This window comes from Sitophilus oryzae, unplaced genomic scaffold, assembly GCF_002938485.1.
Source record: "Sitophilus oryzae breed Bouriz unplaced genomic scaffold, Soryzae_2.0 scaffold_466_pilon_pilon, whole genome shotgun sequence".
Taxonomy (NCBI): Eukaryota; Metazoa; Arthropoda; class Insecta; order Coleoptera; family Curculionidae; genus Sitophilus; species Sitophilus oryzae.
In genome coordinates this window covers 36483-57475 of record NW_022147047.1, presented here as the reverse complement: position 1 = coordinate 57475, position 20993 = coordinate 36483, and the positions used below count along the sequence as shown (strand labels likewise).

Genomic DNA, 20993 nt, shown 5'->3' with positions numbered 1-20993 from the left:
GCCAGACTAAGAAATGAATGCTTCCAGACACACAAATCTATTTTCAAAAAAAAATTCGAATTTTAAGCTGTATCCATTCCACTTAAAAACCATTTTTACACAATATATAAAATTTGGAAAACGCATTGAGCTTTTGCTAGAGAATTGTTTACCAAAACCAATTGTAGCGTTTTTTTATAAGCATTACCACTGCGAACGGCAGCTTTTCATCGGAGAGCAGTCGTGGATAAGGTGTTTCACTAGAGAGAAAACTAATCAATAACAATAAACAAAAAAATATAGATATTGGGCGCCAGGCATGTACAGAGAAAGAAAACGCAGTTGTATATTACTTAAAACTAATGACTATATTTATTCATGATGGACTGTGATGGTAAATAGCATTGTACAATTTTAATAATTATTATAGTGGTTATATGTCAACGAAAGTGGTGTTAAGAATTGTACTAAATATCTATGAAAACAACTATGATAAAATACAAGACATGTAAAGTTTAAGAGAATATATGAAATGTAGCATTACTTTTATATGATGTTAGTGCAATAATAATATCTATAAAAAAGTAATACTATTACAAGGCGTAATGTAATGAAACATTCTGTACGATATCGTTTAAAATGTACATTAAATTAAGACTGAAAATTGACTGAAAATCAGAACCTAAATCTAGACTTAGCTGTTCTTGAGGCAATCCTGTTTCGAAGAGTAGCAGCGTGAGGTGGGTCATATCTCTGCACTGTCTCTCGGCTATCCTGTTGGCCAATACAACAAAAGGGGCCAGAATGAGTACACCATGAATCAATACAGCCGTAACTACTGACTAGACTGAGAAATGGGAGCGAAGCAGCATGGGGCTTACGCTGTATCCATACTGTGGCAATATGGGGACACTACCCGTACCTTGGAACACTACTAGGACCTTGGATAATGTCCGTAACTTGGACCATAACTAGTCCGTACCTTGGACCCTAAAAATACGAAACTCTTGTTTAAAATCAAACAAGGTCTAATAAACAAAATGAACCTACCTCGAATTACTTCCGAGGGCTCACTAATAAACAAAGAAACTGTCCTTTCTTTCATGTAACATTCTGGAGGACAAAAGAAAAGGGACGCCAACGTGCCAAAAAAATACAAATACAAGTTAAGTTGGGACATCCAAAACTCTAAAAATATGCAGTAATAATATCGAATCTAAAAGGATAATATCTCATCTTTACCAGTTGCTTTGAAATAGCAGCTGATTCAGATTATACAGCAAGATTTAAATAATCACCATTTCTAAAAGCCGGGATGGTTAGGTTAGGCTACAGAGCGCTAAAAGCAAAAGTCAGTCGACAGCACAGAGAGTTGACAGAAGCGATGTTGACAGCGCCTCCACAGAGCGAAACAGGGTTGTGTCAAACGATAACAGGGTTGGCGACTATGGAACGTAAAAATTACGCCAAGTGCGTCAATTAAATTATCCGGCTTGAACGATAGGGAATCCGGTGATGATACGCCAGACATCATATATCATATACAAAGACATGTAACGAACTAAAAACGTTACACAATTAAGGAGGGTGTTGACATAATGTCCATGAACGTTATATCTATGTTTTTACGTGTTTCAGCTCAGTAAAAGTAAATATAGAGCGTGATAGTTATCCGCCTAAAGTGTAAGTATGCCACTGTAAACTGTAAATGTCGTTTTCTGGGTCTTTTTTCCAAACATTTAATTGCATTTTCATGCAAATCGCTATCAAAACTGCATTTTATACGGCTCCAGCAAATAAACAGAACACATTTCTAATAAAGTTTCGGTTAAGCTATTGCGACATTAAAAACTGCTTTATTTCCATTTTGCGTCATAGACGGGGCAGGGCAATGGAATTGATTGCCCTAATTTCGTTTAATGCATCACGCTAACATCGCGGACCCGTTACCGAACTTATTCTCGCCAAAATGCACATTCGCTTAACGACACAAACTCAATCACCCGCCGATGTGATTCTCGAAACGTACCTTTTTGAAATTTACTGGGAAGTTACTTCCTGAGGGAAGTAAGCTTTTACTTTACTCCCTTTTTCTACTTTTTTTTGCTAAACCGTTTTTCGTACAAGAGTGCAATTTGGAAAATAAATTGAGCACTTTTAGTCAAATAATTTTCTTACATTATGTTCAAATTGAAAGTTTTTTTGTTGAATTTAATATTAATTTTGTATTTTAAATTTCTCTTTATAGATTAAAAAAACCTAAAGTATTTTAAGTTAAGGTCTTCTTTTTGCTGCTAAGGTTAATGTGCTAATCTGCTAAGGCTAATCCATATTATTAGTCTTCCATACACCAGAAAGTCCGGTCAGCGGATTAAAACTCAAAAGAGGGTTTTTGTTTGTTTGCAATTATTTTGTTAGTTTACCTAGTAAAAACTAAAACTACAAATAATAAATGTCAATCATATCACAGTATATTATGAAATGGGTAAATACGTTGGCAATAGGATTGTAGGTAGTTCTTGAAAAATTATATTAGGAAAATAAATTCTAAAATATTTAATTATATTAATTCATTTAATTTATAATTATTTATTTAAGTTACATTAAAAAAGTTTTTGCTTTGTTTTATAAACATAGTCTTAAAGAAATAGAATGTAGAATGGGCGAAAGGGGGGTTAATCACAGCCACCTTAAAGATCTATTGTGTTTCCTTTTCTTGAGCTATACCTCATCGTACAGTCTATAACTCATCATGCATGGGGATTTTCCTGTTGAGGGGGTAATTCCCATTTTCCTCTGACAACAGCTGTTTATCCTCCGAGGAGTGGACATTTACCTCCTACTAGAAGCTTGTCTCCGGCTGAGATACCCTTGAGGTGTCAAGCTGGACGATCAGTCTCCATTTTCTCCACCTCTTTAACTTGGTCTCTCCTTAGACCTGATACCAGTATCTCTCTTTCTCTATTACCTCCTTGCAACAAGATATCCTCCTCTAACCACAGATATTCATTCAAGGGTATACAACCTCCCACGGTTGGGGTTTAGCTGTCTGTCCCCTCACAGTCAAGGAGCTTGTCTCTGGCTAAGGCACCCGTGAGGTGGAGGCTAGAGGATTAGTCATTTTTTCCACCTCCTTAACTTTGTCTCTTCTTAGACCTGATACCGGTGTTGTCCCGAATCTATAATAGACGACATATTTTTCTTTCTCTATTGACTCCTTGGATTTGAGCTCAATTCCTATTGTGGGACCTGACAGCGAGATGCTCCTAAGACCCAGAAAATTGCCAGAGAGGATTCCCCATAGCACCTGACTACCCAGTGAGCAAAGTTTTGTCACATTTAGGGAACATTAGGGAACAGTTACGTATCTGCGTTTTATTGTTTTATAGCAGGCAAAAGATAGGCCTGCAAACAACGACATCACTTAGAACGCATTTCTCTTAAAGGAATAAAATGCTCACTTGGTAGGAGCTTCCCCACCAACGATAAGGTCTCTTAGGTATCTCATAGAGGAAGACACAAGTAGAAGATTTGCCATGCACCTAACTAAACAAGTAGAAGAATAACCATTTAAAAAATCCGAAATGAATTTATAAAATCTGAAATTAATTAAATTACAATAATTTCATTACACCCTTAAGGAACATATATTTACAACACAATACTACATAGCTCTATGTATTCCACTTTCTTATTTACCCTAAAATTCAAACGCACACGCAGAGAGGGTTAGGCGTGGGTAGAGTTGACATAAATAGATCGATCCGATGTAACAATATCGTCAATCAAACCGCCGGCAGGGCGGGAGACTGTTAATTACGCCCGGTAAAACCGGGCTTTCTAATGAAGCTTTGTGCGCGAGATAACTAATTAGGGAAAGTTTACCCACCTTACCATATAACTAAATTGTTTAACCTGAAAATTTGAACGCGCGCTATGAAGATTTGATTAAACATAAACTCTCCCTCTCATATTTCTAGTCTAATAGATTTTCACTAGATTACACTGGGAGTTTTATTGATCATGTTAGACAATTTAGAGGTTGATTTTTCAGACAATTTTATATAAAAATGTCAATATAAATATACAGGATGGTCGAAATGAGGAAGATGCATATATTTTATTTTTCGCCAGAAACTGTTCAATTTATTAGAAAAAATATGTGTAAATGCAAAAAAAAACTTTTTTCTTGAAAGCAGTACCACGATTTTATAAAACGGACCATTAAAATACTATGGATAACGCAAACGACGCCTCGCGAATTGAAACGATATTCTATTGGTCTGACGTCACCCGCCGTTCTCGTCGACGCACGATGGCCAGCAGCAGCCAGACGTGTTCCGTTTATGTACATATTTAGGTGGCGTACTAAGACATTTTTGTTGCTTTAGCGTTGATTGGAGAAGCTTTTTATGCTTTTTTGTGCAGTTATTATTTGTATGTGTTGTGTGTTCTGAGAATTGTTTAAGTATTGGCAGATTCCGGGTTTGTAAAAGCACAATCAGATAACTTGCCAAAAGTCGATGCTTTTATGTTGGCTGCTTTATTCAGCAATTTATTGGTGCTGAATTACGAGGAAAAAAAACAGAGAGGTATGTAACATTTATTCATTGTAGTACTGAGGCATATTTAAGTATAAGTAGGTACCTACTGTTACGAACTTTTATATAGTTATAAATATTAATGTTATAAACTTATTTTTCAGATCAGGTAGGGAGACGTACGGAGATAATGCTGTAGGTTATGTAGAAGTGAAAACAGAGACAAAATATAGAGACAAAAATATTTGTTTAGTACGTGGAAAAATAACTCCAGAGCATAGCATGAAAAAGAAAGTTTTTTTTTTATATAGTGACACCCCCTTACCCTTGTTATTTTTAAATATTGATTTTTTTACGAAATTATAGGAAATAAATTGTTTATCAGTAATGAAAATATTATACAAGGTGTCCCATAAGCAAACGCCAAAATTAAGTTACTTTTTTAAGTGAGACACCCTATATATTTTTGGATTCTTCGGAAATTTATAGATATTCTAGATATATTTCATGTATAATATCCTATACCTATCTTCAAATGTTTACGAAATATTGACAGTTGTAAAGCGAAAAATACCTACAATTTTCTGGACCACCTTTTTTGAGACACCCTGTATAACTAGAATTAATTTTAAAAGAGAGTATATGAAAAACCATACAACTCTTTTATTTAATGTTTTCTTCTAAAACTTACAGTTAAGGCTGTATGTGGGTGTCAAAATATAATGAATAACCCTGTAAATTCAAATTTCATATACCTATGTAAGACAATATATTTACATAAATATATGAACTTACATCAAAATGATCTTCAAAACAATAAATCGTAAAAATAGAGGATAATTTAACGTTTTTCTTTTCATCTCTTCTCATGGCCTTGGACCATTTTTTTCTGTTTTCGCTCATCCATTACTATTTATAAATATCACTAATTACTAATTATGTATTAATTAACACAAATAACTAAAATTTTGACTCGGATTCAACAATGTTTAAAAGCAAACTGTGTAAAATAAACACGCGTCTGGCTCCACTCAACCAGAAGAACGGCGGGTGACGTCACAGCGGCAAGGCGCGGTAGAGAGCGTGTGCCCGGCCATTTAAATTAACAATATTTAATTATTTTATATTAGAGGCATTTCTTAACCGATATCAACGATTATTTTTGTTCAATTTGTAATTATAAGAACTATTTTTTAAAACCATTATTTAAAAACATGCATTTTCCTCATTGATTTTGTTTTAACAGTGAAAATATATTTCCCGTCTAGATAGAGCAAAACCGGCATTGATGTCATGGGATCGATTTTTGAGACACGTTTAATGTGTTTAATAATTCAACTGAGATACGAAGTCATTTTAAATTTTCGACCATTCTGAAAATTATAGACCATGAGATATTTAAAGATATTTAAATATGCATGCTATAATATTAAAGATTGTCAACACCCTGTACATTGTTTTTAGAAATAATTCTTGTGCTGACTTTTAAGCCAAAGAAATAAACTTTACTGAAAAGTTTTATTGTTTCGTTTAACATATACAGGGGTATCAAAAATTGCTAGTCTATTTTAAATATTTATTTTACATAAAAATTTCGTTACTTCAAATACAACACCATGTATTTTTTTAAATAAATCGAAGCAGATTGAGATGCTCTTTCAAGCTATATTAGGGTTTCCTATATCTATCTACCTCAGATTTTGGATAAAGAATATTTTTTTCAATAAAATGGCAACCAGGAGGGCTAGTGTCGTCATGGTAAGTTTCTAGTGACAGTTAGTAGCTATTTTCAAAATCGAAATTAGTTTATGAACTTTATTTAAGATATATACCAGTATACTTTTACTTAATTTACCTACAATAGTTTCATAAATAATATTTATTAAATATGTATATATTATTCTATCAAGATAAACGAAGAAGTAGTTTTTTGAGTTATTCTACGATGACTTGCAGATATATTATAGATTTTCTAAAAAAGAGCCAATTACTGCAAACTCATTTTCTTCGCTTTCAACGACAGGTTTCTGCCTAATAGTTTTTTTTATAAACCACACTACCAGATCTGCGCAATAGGACAATTAGTGTTTCAAAAGAACGTTTATCATAAAAAATTCCTATTTGGATATCTTTGGGCATAAGCACTTGAGGTCAAGAAGCAAGTTTCCTCACAAAATAAAATCAACAGAACATATCCATTCGTTCCGCCAGCAGATACTGCTTTATTTTTCTTGATAAAATAATGAAATGTTTACTTGTTAAACTATTGTGAGTAAATTTAAGTAACCTTTATAAATCCTAATAATTATGTCCATAAACTAATGTCGATTTTGAAAATAGTTACTGTCACTAAAAAATTGCCATGGCGACACCAGCCATCTGGATTGCTATTTTATTGAAAAATCGTTTTTTATTCAAAATATGAGCGGGATAGGTATAGGAAGCAATAACATTTTTCAGTAAAGTTTGTTCCTCTACCTTTAAACTCAGCACAAGAATTTATTCTGAAAAGTAATGTACAGGGTGTTGATAATCTATTATATTGTAGCATGTATATTTAAATATCTCTTAATATCTCAAAAACCAAAGATTTTAGACATATTTAACCCTTATAATAAATACCTCTTTTTTGAGTCCAAGAATCTAAAAAGAAAATAAAATAGCGGGTGTTCCATAAGAAAAAATATAACTTTGGTTGGATCTCAGTTCTGAAACACCCTCTATATTTCAAAATAATGTAAAATTGTGGACAGTGACCTCCCCACATTAACCCATAAAATATTTTGTTTCTACATCTTTCCGTTTTCGTATAATCAACCGAGGTAAATGAGGTGCATCACCCTGTATAAAATACATGTACTTATATCTGGGACAACCTGTACAACTTTACGAATCTAAAAATCTAATCTGAAAATTATAACACTTTACACCACGATCTTCCCTCTTTGCTCTTGAATAATGCACGAAATAAATGCCAAGCTCACGCTCTCCATTGTGTCCCGAAATCAGGCGCATATCTGGCGCGCTCAGCTCTCGGCGACATCTAGCGGCAATTTCCTCCGTTGCTTGGAGCTGCCGCACTCGCATATTACATTAACATGTCGGTCCACGTGCTGCTGCTCCTTGGAAAGAGGGAACGAGGTTTGCGGAGAGGTCACGTTTCTTAGACATGCACCCCGAATGGGAACAATATGCTTCGGAGTTCGCACATAGGAGACTACCGCTGTCATTTTGTTTATGCGGAGAAAAAGAGTGAGAGACGGAATTCTGTTGGATAGGAAACGGGGGGGTAGGGGACTGACAGTTTTTAATATGGTTTTGCCCTTGATATAAGGTTAAATCTGTTAACCTTGTATATAATAATTAGACAAAAAATATCGTCCAATATGTTTAATTAATGCAAGCGCCAAACTGTTAGAATGTCTTCTGAGGGATAGACTGGAGAAAGAACTGGAGGATGGAAACAGACTGCACCCAAACCAATACGGGTTCCGCAGAGGCAAATCTACGATAGACGCGTTAAACATTGTTACGAGTAACGTAGACCGTATTAAAACGAAATTGTATAAGAACGGGGGATACGCGGCACTGCTTACATTATATTAAACGCATCTCAATTCTGCCCCATGGACAGGAATTTGAACAATTAGGGAGCAGAAGAAGACCAGTAAATACCTCATCGTTATGATTAAGTCTTCTTTAGTCAAAAAAGATATGTAATTTAAGAAAACGGCAAAAAAACACAAGATGACGTGCGGGGGTAAATTGCAGGGGTCCATTCTCTAGGGCCGACCCCGAACATTTTCTATGACCAGATCCTGGCTCGATATTGGACCAGGTAACGGCTCGATTGCTTATGCGGATGATCTGGCTGTCCTGATCACCGCTCCGACCATCACTATCTTCGAAGAAAAGATACAAACAGCTGCCCCAACTATAACCAATAAGTTGGATAGAATGGACATACATCTGGCACCAGAAAAATCAGAACTAGTCGTTCTGGTAGGACATCGCAAGACGACGAACTTAAATATCCAGTTGGGAAATTGCCACATCAGACCTCAAAAGGCAATAAAATATATGGGCGTTTGGCTTGATTCGGGGATGCGCATGACTACACATGTTCTTAAAATCAGGGACAGGACGGTTGATACCATCAAACAGCTGACCAGAATCACTCCCAATATTAGAGGTCCCAGTGACGGAAAGAGGAGAATGCTTGCCTCGGTTGTGCATTCGATGATCCTGTACGCCTCGCCCATTTGGAGCAGGGCAACAGACTATAAATACTATGAAAAAGTCCTCGAGAAAATTAACAGAATGCTAGCCCTACGCGTAGTGTCGGCGTATCGTACAGTTTCCACAGAAGCTGTTCTCGCTCTAGCAAAAATCCCCCCAATTATCCTACAAATCGAGGAAAGAACTTTAATATACAGGCACGGCTCAGGGTATCGATCAGAGGCCAGAAAGATAATACTGGACAAATGGCAGAACAGATGGGAGGCATACCAGGGTCGAATTAAGATATTTATCCCGGACGTGAAGGTTTGGATAAACAACACGTGGACGAAAACGGACTACTATATCACCCAGGCGATGACAGGGCACGGTGCTTTTGGAAAGTACCTGTTTAGAATAACTAAGGCGGAATCCACAAAATGCTGGTATTGTGAAGCATCAGACACGGCCAATCACACATTATTCGAGTGTAGTAGGCATTTGGAGACTAAAGCATCGGCGGAACAAATATGCAAGGTTAAAATAACAAGGGAAAATGTCGGCGAGCTTATGATGGAAAATAGAGAGAACTGTGAAGCAATCACCAGGATGATGAGAGCAATCATGCTTAAAAAACAGGAAGATGAAAGATAAAAATTTGGCAGGCACAGATATAAGTGGCGAAACAATCTCCAGTCTTGAAGTAATGCCGCAAGGCGGTTCCGAGATTGAGAGAGGTAACTCTACAGATGGGTTTTAGTGGTATGACTCGGGTGAGAGGTGACCCCACACTCTGGCTGTAAATGGCGTTTCCCATCTATAAAAAAAAATGTATATATAATCATTGAATAAAAAACACTAAGAAGGGATTCAGATACTTCAAAATTCTTGAAAGTTTGGGCTCTTAATATTAAGAGATGCTAACGTGATTTTCTATTTCCTATTTAATTAACACGGGGAAAACACTTCTTTTGAATTTTATTGCGGTCTAACAAAGAAAATATTATAGCAAAAAATCAATATATATTCTTAGAAATTAAACGATCTTCAAAAAAAGGTTCACATGATTTTTTATTTAATCGACTCGTTTGAAAGTTATTAAAGGTTAAAGTTCAACTTAAAATCGTATAATATGATAAATCTCTCATGAATTTTTTATATTTTATCAGGAAATGATAATTCAAAACATAAAATATCCTATTTTTCGTCACGTTCATCATGTCTCTTGGTAAAACATTGACATTTTTACGAAATAGTATCGAATTACGCCGAAATAATCATGAGAAAAGTAGATTTAATTTTTATCTAGAAGATAAGAATTAATAGAAAATTGATTTAAATTTAATCTTAATGCTCAATTTTTTCAATTTGACCAAAAGCAATTAACGTTAATTAATTTAAAAAATTATTTTTCTTAAGCTTTATGAAGTTTATCGTCAAATATAATTTGTTTTATTAACATAAATTTCCATAGTTTCTGCCAACCAGATTATTAGAGCATCTAGATTAAATGCGCCTCCATAACTTAATGTGACAAAAAATATTTTTTGAAAGTCAGCTTTGGAAAAATTGTAGTAGCCGCTAGAGGGACCATTTTACGAAAAGAAAAATCATTGTCGGTTAAGTCGGTGGAGAAAATTTTTATACTAAAATTTATGTAAAGGTGGGGGTAGTTTTCACCATTTCCTACCCTTTATGTTAAATTTTAGAAAGTCAAATGTTAGGAGTAAATTAGCATAACATAGACTCCCAAAATAATCAAATCGGAATAACTGTTAATAAATGTTTTTAAAATATCTGAAAAATGCTTATTTTGATGCCCTTTAAGGACAACCGAAGCAATTTTGGAATAGAGATAAATTGTGTCCATTGAACTTAGTTTGATTCCAAAACACGTTGTAGTTTTATGTCTACGGAATATTGAGACACCCTGTATATGCTTCCATATTAAGTTTCTTTTGTTTAGTACTCCCCTAAAATAAAAATATCTTCAGAAATATATTTATATAAAAGCAGTAGGTATTTGCCCCCTCTATAATATTTCTTTTTATTCAAACTCTCAAAAAGTTTCTTTATAAACCCCAGGTTAAGTTCTAAAGTCTCTCCGTGTCATCTTAAAGTGTCGAGTCTATACCTTTTCCCATATCAAAATACGTAAATAATTTAGCACCAGTTTAAGGTTTTTGTTTTTTTTTTACTCTTCCGCCCCAAAGGAAAATGATTTAATGTGCGGTTGATATCAGGTTTCAAGAGACTCCCAAAGGAGTGGGATCAGGAAACGCAAAATAAATTTATTACCCTTGACGTGAGAGGGCGGTAGTCGATATTTGAGTAATTTAGTCTCATCCTGTTGTACGCTTTTTCAGGGTTCATAAATTATTATATAAAATACAGAAAGCGGGGCAACCCCGTTGTGTGCTGTCGTTTGCAGATCGTAACTTTTTTGTCGACTTTATTGCCTGAAATATTTAGATTTGGATTTACTGATTTCTGTACTCGTACCAATTTGTCTTCCTTAATAATGTCCTATGCCCTTTTTATAGGTAGTACGTGAAATAAGGTATTAGAAAAAAAAAGACTAAAAATATCACTGTTTTGAATAATGTCTATACCTTGTTCATTTTCTGAAAAAAAGTCTTTGTTTTTAATAAATTGTACTGAAGCTGTGGTTGGTTCCTTGTGAAACATCGTTGAAATATTAGTATTTTAATAAAGCACGCTTTTAGAAGTTTCAAAAAACTTTTAATAAGAGTAACTTTAACTCTACATATATGTTTCGGCTTGTTAGGCCTTTTTCAAGAGTTTTTTAAGAATTAATCGTCTAACTACACTGTAACTATATATATATATATTTGCTATGGGGGTGGGTTCAGAGAGTTTACAATAGGAGTAATAAAAAATGTGTTTAGAAATCCTTGTTGGTCGTTAACATTATTTTCGTTTTTAACAGATTTTAGTATTTCTAACTGTTCAATGTAATTTAAGCGTCTACCTTTTGTTTCTCTGTGTAGTAACTTAATTGAGTTTTATTAATTTTGTGATTATTTACTATACAATGAGTTGCAAGACCAGAACTTTGCTGGAGATTATTAATAGACTTTACATGTTCTTTAATCCTTATATCTAAATTTCTACCTGTTTGGCCTATGTACACGGCATCACAATCATTGCAATCCACTCTATATACACCCGACTTATTTTTGACATTAGTTTTGTCTTTATTATTTAATAAAATTTGACCTAAATTTCTTTTATTTACGTTAATAATTTTACATCCTATTTTATTGAGATTATTTAATATTTTGTTAGTTAAATTAGGAATGTAGTTTAAAAGTCGATAATTGTTATTGTCTTTAGAATTAGCGGAATAAAATTTTTTCATTAATATTTTCTTTTGTTTTTTCTTTAGCATATTATCAATAAGGGAACACTTATATCCTTTGTTGATGGCGATTTGTTTAATAATATTTAACTCTTTTTTAAAATTCTCTGGGCTCAGTGGAAACATTACCAATCTATGAATTAAACTATGAAAGGGTGACATTTTGATTTGCCAGGATTGGTGTGATTGATATGTATTACAGTGTCTGTGGTAGTGGGTTTTCTGTAAATATCAAATTGTAATCTATTAGACTGTTTTATAATTGTACATCAAGAAAATTGATGGTATTACACCTTTTCAATAGTAAATTGTATTCTCGGGTTAATTGAATTTAATAATGTTAAAAAACTGTTTAAATTTCTTCTTCTCGGTGCTCGACCAAATACAAAAATGTCATCTACATATCTTGCCCAATAATTTATTTTTGATATTAAACTACTCTTGTTTTTAACAGCTTCTTTTCAAAATCTGCCATAAATATTTCAAGTATCTGTGAAATTGGGAACCCATCGGTAACCCATCTTTCTGTTTAAATATTTCATTGTTATACTGAAAATAGTTTTGTTCTAAACAAGTTTCAATTATTGTTATTAAATCTGATTTTTGCACTTGGAAGAAAAATCAACAAAACAAAAAGGTTATTATTTGTAAACGCCAATGCGTTGAATCCAAGTGAAAACCAGCTTATCAGTGTGTGTTTACTAGTGAAACAAATTTCCTAAATAACAAAAAAAATCAACGACAAGAGCTAAAAGCACAAAGAAATTTTTACATACAAATCAAAAACATCTAAATATAACTATTCAAGAAACCTTTAGTTTTTAGTAGACACGTGTGAAAAATTTAATATTACTGAAACATATTGTAGGCCGTTAAACGTTCGAATTATAATACATAAACATAGATTTTTGCAGATCTAGATTTGTCAGCATTCATGAAACACAGGACCAAGTGTTGATTTCAAGAATGGAAAAATTATAATGAAAGAACCGATAATATAAACAACTTTTAGATACAATTTACCAATTCTTAGTTCCTGTTTATTTTCATACATCTATAGTATAATAATACATGGTAAATACACATTAAATCGGACAGATTAAAAAAATACATGTCCATTTAATGTAAAAATACACACTAATGTAGTAAAAATACATAATCTGAAATGAACTTAGTCGTATAATTACGACACTAAAGAAGTATAAGTACATTTAAGCTTAAATACCAAATACATTTCTCCATTTATAATGATAAATCTGCATTTTACTTTTTACACACCAAAAAGTAAAATTTATGATAAATGTAAAATTCAGACAAGATGGAATTTTACACATATTTGTGTGGCTTTAAATAAATAAAATAATAAATTAAATTAATAAAAGTAACTAATAATCTAAAGTGTATTTTACATATTTTTATCAGTGTAAAAATAAGAAATGCACATTTAATGCTATATATCACAGCTTGTTGAAAAAGTAAAGTGCTGTAACGGCTTTAGTTCGTTACATGTCTTTTTATATATAATATATGATGTCTGGGCCTATCATCACCGGATTCCGTATCGTTCAGGCCTGATAATTTATTTGGCACGCTTGGCGTAATTTTTACGTTCCCTAGTCGCCAACCCTGTTATCGTTTGACACAACCCTGTTATCGCTCTGAGGAGGCGCTGTCAACATCGCTTCTGTCAACTCTCTCCGTGCTTAACTTCACTTGGCTTTGACGGTCCGACTGTCACCGTCAAAAAATCCTTGCTTCGAGAAACTGCAATTATAAAAATCTTGCTGTATAATTTGAATCAGCTACTATTTCGAAGTTACAGGGTAGAGTTTTGGATGTCCCAACCTAACTTGTATTTGTATTTTGCTGGCACGTTAGCGTCCCTTTTCTTTTGTCCTCCAAAATGTCACATGGAAGAAAGGACATGTTCTTTATTATTTAGTGAGCCCTCGGAAGTAATTCGAGGGTCTTATGGACGGACTGTGTTCAAGGTTATGGTCCAAGTTACGGACATTATCCAAGGTCCTAGTAGTGTTCCAAGGTACGGGTAGTGTCCCCATATTGTCACAGTATGGATACAGCGTAAGCCCCATGCTGCTCCCATTTCTAAGCCTAGTCAGTAGCTACGGCTGTATTGATTCATGGTGTCCTCATTCTAGCCCCTTTAGTTGTTTGGGCCAACAGGATCGCCGACAGACAGTACAGAGATATGAGCCTACCTCACGCTGCTACTCTTTGAAACAGGATTGCCTCAAGAACAGCTAAGTGTAGATTTAGGTTCTGGTTTTCAGTCGATTTTCAGTCTTATCTTAACGTACATTTTAAATAATATCGTACAGACTATATTTAGTGGTTAGATTATTAAGAACATTTATGTCGATTTAGTTGTTACAATATGATTTAATTTTAGGTTTCATTACATTACGCCTTGTAATAGTAATACTTTTTTATAGATATTATTATTGCACTAACATCATATAAAATATATCAAATTAATTAAAGTAATGCTACATTTCATATATTTTCTTAAACTTTACATGTCTTGTATTTTATCATAGTTGTTTTCATAGATATTTAGTACAATTCTTAACACCACTTTCGTTGACATATAACCACTATAATAATTATTAAAATTGTACAATGCTATTTACCATCACAGTCCATCTTGAATAAATATAGTCATTAGTTTTGGCAATATACAACTGTGTTTTCTTTTCTCTGTACATGCCTGGTGCCCAATATCTTTGCATTTGAGTGTTTATTGTTAATTAGTTCTTTCCAGTGAAATATCACCTTATCCACGACTGCTCTCCGATGAAAAGCTGCTGCTCGCAGTGGTAATGTTTATAAAAAACGCTACAGTGCCCATCGCATCCAAGAACCTATTAAAAACATTTTCTTTGAGGGAGCTAGTTAAATTTTATTATTTCAATTAATAACAAGCCCTATAATATAGGATACAACATTTTAATGAACAGTTTTTTCCATAAAACAAACTTCTTCCATAAAAATCAATAAAATGAAAAAATACGAAATAATATGCATGTACGATTTCTTTCGAAAAATCGACAACTATGAAACTATGAACTTTCCTGGACACAAACGGTACATTGTGAGACAGAAAATTGTAGAGAAACAAGCCCTGAACATAGATACAACATTTTAATGAACAGTGCTTTCCATAAAATCAATAAATGAAAATATACGAAATAATATGCATGTGCTGATTTTCGAAAATCGACAACTATGAAACTATAAACTCTTCCTGGACACAAACGGTACATTGTAGAGACAGAAAATTGTAGAGAAACAAGCCCTATAACATGGATACAAATATTTAATGAAAGTGCTTTCCATAAAATCGAAAATCGTTTTCCAAAAATACGTTTAAAGAAAATAATTTTGGGTAATGAATTTGCACTTTTTTCCAGTTATTTACAGATTATTTGTAAATGATGAACAAATACGGCGTCAAAGAGTTTTAAGTTCAATATGAAAAAACTAAACCAAATTGAGTTTGTACCAACGGATCAATAATTTTACTTCCTTGGGTAGTATAATCTTAACCAACAGAAGTACAGAGCAAGATATCATAACCAGAATAAACAAGACCAGAATAGCATTTGGAATGCTCAACAAAATTTGGAGATCTAGACGGTACTCTCAACTTACCAAACTTAAAATTTTTAACTCAAATGTCAAGTGAATATTGTATGGTGCAGAGACCTTGAAAATTACACCGCCGTTAATTACTTTAAACTCCAATTCATAAAGAGTCGTCTGCGAAACAATAGTAGAAATATACTGACAAAACACTATCAGAAATGACGATTTATGGAGTTTAACCAACCAGAGGCAGGTGTATAATGAAATCAAACTGAAGAAATGGAGGTCAGTGGTCACACATTATAAAAAAAAAGTGGCAACAACATCGTTGACAGAACTATTGGGTATTGTGGGCAGTAGAAGAACTGGCCACCCAAGACATTACACCTGGCAAAGAACTATCAAAAACCAGAGATTGTAGCAGTCAACCGACTATGGCGAGATGTCAAATCAATTGCAAATAACCGAACCTCGCTGGAGCATTTATTGAAGCCCTATAATCTAATGTATGAGTAAAGGACAAACTGAAAAAATACTAAAAACTAAACTGATCTTGAATAGTGGAATTTACGTTATTTAAAATTGTTTTCCTTGTGTTTATTTTTGCCTTGTGACAACGGGAGGAGATATACCTCCTGAAATATGTTTACAAAAAATCATTTTTTTATTTTGTAGATTTCTCTTCCCGTGGAAAAACCCCGAAAGTTTTTCAAGAAATTTCTGTTCTAATAGACTTTAAAATATTTAAATAAACGCATCCGTTAACGAGATAACTTTCAGAACAAAAAGAAGTATACATCGGAAACCTTTTTGGAAAATTAAATGCTTTTCCGGGACTCGGGTTTCATAAAGCCACTTTAATATGTTGCGTAGAGTAAGTTGATTTATCAAGGGGGCACACAGCCCAGAGAGTCCGAGTCGGGAGTTCAAAGTGAAAATATGCTGGCGTTTTCCTTTTTTATACTGGATTTTCTCTATTTTTCCTTTTTTCTTTCTGGTCGAAAAAGAAACACTGGCGTGTTGTAGGACTTAAGTTTGTTTAGGGATAAGGCGGGTAAAAGCTGAGTCGTCTTCTAAAGGAATTTCATCACATTAAATAAGTTGGCGTAGTCCTATTCGATAAAGATTTTTTCCCTTTTTGTAGCCAAACATATAATTTGAAAGTTTGATGTTTGTACAACAATATTATTGCTTTTTTTTATTATAGAAGATGGTCCGAATTGTATAATGGAAAACTTACATATTGTGCAGATAAAAATAAGTAGAAAAGTTGTTATAAATTTATGTCCTCAACTGCTTCATTTTGGAGATACAAGGTGTAGAAATTTAATTTTTACATCAATTTTTTTTAAAAAGTATCTGAACTATAGTTGATATTTGGATCGGTAGATGAATATTGATATTCGGTGTTTGGGTGTTTTTTTACATGAAATATTTCCATGTAAGTATTACACCTACATGTTTCTAACAACTGTTTTGAAGAGTAATAACTTTTCGTTCGTTCATGTATTACACTACCGTGTAAAATAGTGTACAGAGTGAGTCAAATTGGATGCTTTTAAAGGGAAACACCCTTTTCTATAGGAGATAGACGAAAACTAATATCGGTATCTGGAGCTCAATTTTTATCAAAAATATAATGTTGAAAACTGCACATCTATATCTGATACCGTTTCGAAGTTACGGGGTGTTTTTGAAAAATGTGCATTTTAAACAAATCAATGTAACTTTCTTGCTATGGAAAAGTTTGTATTTTTATGAAAACATTTCCAAAACACTTTTTTTACGTAGAATTTAATAGTTTAAGTATAATTTGTTTAAAATTAACAATTTAAAACTTATCAACAGAGAAATTGATTTTTTTATATGGGACACCGTGTATATTTTTAATTAACTGAAGAGAACTTAAAATTACCTTTCCAAAAATATAGCAGGCTTGATATTTTGTTATAATCCTCTTCGAAATACAAAATTTTTCAAATTTCGCCACTTTTAACTAGTAGGCTTTGGACCCCTTATCGATGATCTGCCCCTAATGAAACTCGAAAACATATTTTTCTAGTAAGACGAGACACCGCCTCAGAACGCTGAACTTATCAGCAAATTTTTGCAGCTAATTTCTAGAATAATTGAATAGCTAACGAAGATCCCAGCCGTTGGCCGTCGAGACCGCTGAGGCCTCCGGATTTAGCGCCTATGAATTTTTATCTTTGTGGAAAAATGAAGGTTCTTATTTTTAAATTACCCATATAATCTAAACAAAAATTAGAAGTACTTAACGGTTATACGAGGGTATCTTTCACCTCCACTGAGTAATTAATTCCGCAAGAGATGTTCAAAAACGGTCCCGTCTGTCCATAACAGAAGACTAAATGTCGAACACCTGTAGCAAAATCTCATGTCTTGGTTTTCTTTTTTTTATGAATTTTATAACTTGTCATGGTTTTGTAGGAAATTCACTGCTCTACAAAAGTGGTTTCTAATGAGTTCTAATGAATTGGAATAATACAATCCAATTATATCTCAATTGATAATTAAATAAAAAAAAACTTTTTGATAAAAATCTGATTTTAGTTGATTTGAACTTTAAACTAATTTTTTAGTTGAATGGTAAGTTTGGTTTGGTTAAGTTTTCTTCTAGATCAATACTTTTTATATTAAATTTGTCACAAAAGCCTTATTTACTCAAAATTTAATGAATCATTGACTCTAAGTTAGAAAAAATGCAATTATTTTTGCAACATGCTTAGGCCTAAAATAATTGTTTAAAAAAAATCTAAATAAAAATTAAATTTCTACACCCTCTATCTCCGAAACGAAGCAAAAAAAATCACCTTAGACATAGTAAAATAAAATAAATTTATATATAATATTTTAGTTTATTATGGTCTTAGCTCATAACATAAAAAATTACTTTTGCTAACCATTTTTAAAAGTGTAGATAACGTATCTAATATAAATCCTTACCTGTGGATAATCTCCTTCCTTTGTCTGATAATCAAACACATAAAAGAACGTCTTAGGTCCGGTAGCTTCCTGTCCAGTCTGCGGCGGCTTCGCGCTCAACAAATCCCCCGTCTGCACCAACGGCGCAACGAACTGCGCATCACTCAGCGCAGCCACGCAAGCGTCACGCGTATTTATCGGGTGCTGCACCGTCCTCTCCCAGTCCGTGTACTCGTTCACAATAGTAAAAAATATCTCACTCAGGTGATACGTATAGGCGTTACGCACGTAGGTCCGTATGATCTTGTCGCGACGTTCACCCTCGAAGCCTGCTTGGATGTCATTCGAAGAGAAGCGCCACAAGGCTTCGCCGGTCACCACGCCAAAGAGGAGGTCGTAAGGGTTGCTGCCTTTGGGTACCAAGGTGGCCTCGCTGCGTTTGAGGTTGGCGTTGACGGGGCCTACGAAGCTTTGGAGGTCTTGGGGTTTGAAGTAGGTGACGAGTTCTTTGGCAAAATCGGCTTTGATTACCACACCTTCAAAAGAAAAATAGGTACTTGAAAAATTAGTAATATAAATTTTCGTCATGATATATTAGACGCTGCTGAATATCATGAATTCATCATATTAATAAATAAATGCCTTTATTGTCAAAAAATTTTTCAATTTGTAGACAAAGGTAGGGGTTGTCAATCACTGCGACCTTACAGATCTACGGTGTCCCCTTTTTGAGTTATACCTCGTTAAACAGTCTGAGGGCTCTGACAAAAGTCAGTATCTGAGACGGTTTTAGAGGGGTTAGTTCTTCATCTCCGATACGTCATACCCAAAGTTTATGGCACGAAAAATAATAAGAATACAGAAAAAAAAAATATTATGTTTTTAACCGAAAATTTAAAGAAAATGAAACATTTTCTAAAAAAAAAAAATATAAACTTTCAAATAATCCTTTTACGAAAAAAAATCACGTATTTGTGAAATCGAAATATACCTACCATATATGTGGTATCATTTAAGATCTGCCGTATACTATAGAAAAACAGAACTATTTAATTCATAATTTCTAACTTGAATACCATTGCTTCCATCTAGCACCTCGTAAATTAGTGGCTCTAATTACACTATACCTCTAGTTTAATACAATTTTAAATTAATAGAATATTCTAGCAACAGCTTCCAGTAAGAATAGTTGTATACATAGGGAAAGACTAAAATTTAGCTTATAAAACAATCAATTTTGATTCTAACCACAATTTTGGTTTACGGAAGACAACTCAAAGGCCAAAATGACATTTACCGCCAATTTTAAAGTATAATTAGTGGAAAGTTAAAATATTAAAAGTTTGATAACTCTTTTCTACCAATTTAAAATACCTACCACTAATTTTGACGTTCCTGAATGCCTTATAATCAAATTAAAGAAACACACTCCTACGCTAATTGAGCTTTAAGAATATAAATTCGTTTTTTAAATTATCCCTATATATTTATTATTTAATTTTAAATAAAATGTGATGGTTTAAAACTAGCTTTGCAAAACATATATCCTTCATTGTTTTGTTTATAATTTTAAGTGTCGATAAAATCCCAGTAGTAGTACATTCTCGCTTATTCTTACCATCAACGCTTGGCCCGAATGCACTTAAATAAGCCGGAGGTGTCACTTCGGCCTCTAGAAGCTCCCCCAAGGGAGTCTCTCGCAGACAGTCCACAATCTGCTCGTGATCTTTACCGACGTCATCAGGTATAGTGCAGTTCACTTCTTTGGCCAACTTTACAGCGTAGTTCACGGGATCTTCCACCTAGAATTTGGCATATATATTTCTTTAATGAAAAAAAAAAAAAAAGGGATGAAAATAAAGAAAAGTAAACTCATAGATTAATATATTAAGTGGAGTAAAAATCAAACACTCTGAAAAAGATTTTATTATTATTCCCCTTACATTAAGTAATTAATTCCACGCTTTAGAGTACTCCAGTAATTCTCACTTAAAATACAAATGGATCCTGACAACAAAGGTGCGGACTGAATAATACGCATCGCCCCAGGTTCAAATTATATTTCTGCACTTGTAACCAAACAAAATTATTTTGAACAGCGGGAAGGTACGGAAATGGTAGTCCACTGTCTCCATTTTTGGCTATTTAGTCATGAGCTAGTTTGAAGTAGAGGAGGCTAAAAAAATCAGTTTGGCGATTTTCGGCTGTAATGGTTTTGGTATGTGGATGATATATTTTGCCGTTTTTGACACACATTATAACACTATAGATAACCTTTACTCTAAAATTAAATATACACGTAACTGAACGAAGTATACCAA

General features: G+C 33.6%; 1 protein-coding gene across 1 annotated transcript in view; it reads right to left on the bottom strand.

Annotated features, from left to right (window-relative positions):
- Positions 1-20993, bottom strand: part of LOC115886015 (neuroligin-4, X-linked-like) — a gene marked incomplete at its 5' end in the record, with an annotated part of 80961 nt that overhangs the window by 50614 nt on the left and 9354 nt on the right. Inside the window, 2 exons of the mRNA XM_030905043.1 lie at positions 18694-19208; positions 20291-20474. Of these exons, the coding sequence (XP_030760903.1) occupies positions 18694-19208; positions 20291-20474 (699 nt within the window). The remainder of the gene's footprint in view (positions 1-18693; positions 19209-20290; positions 20475-20993) is intronic.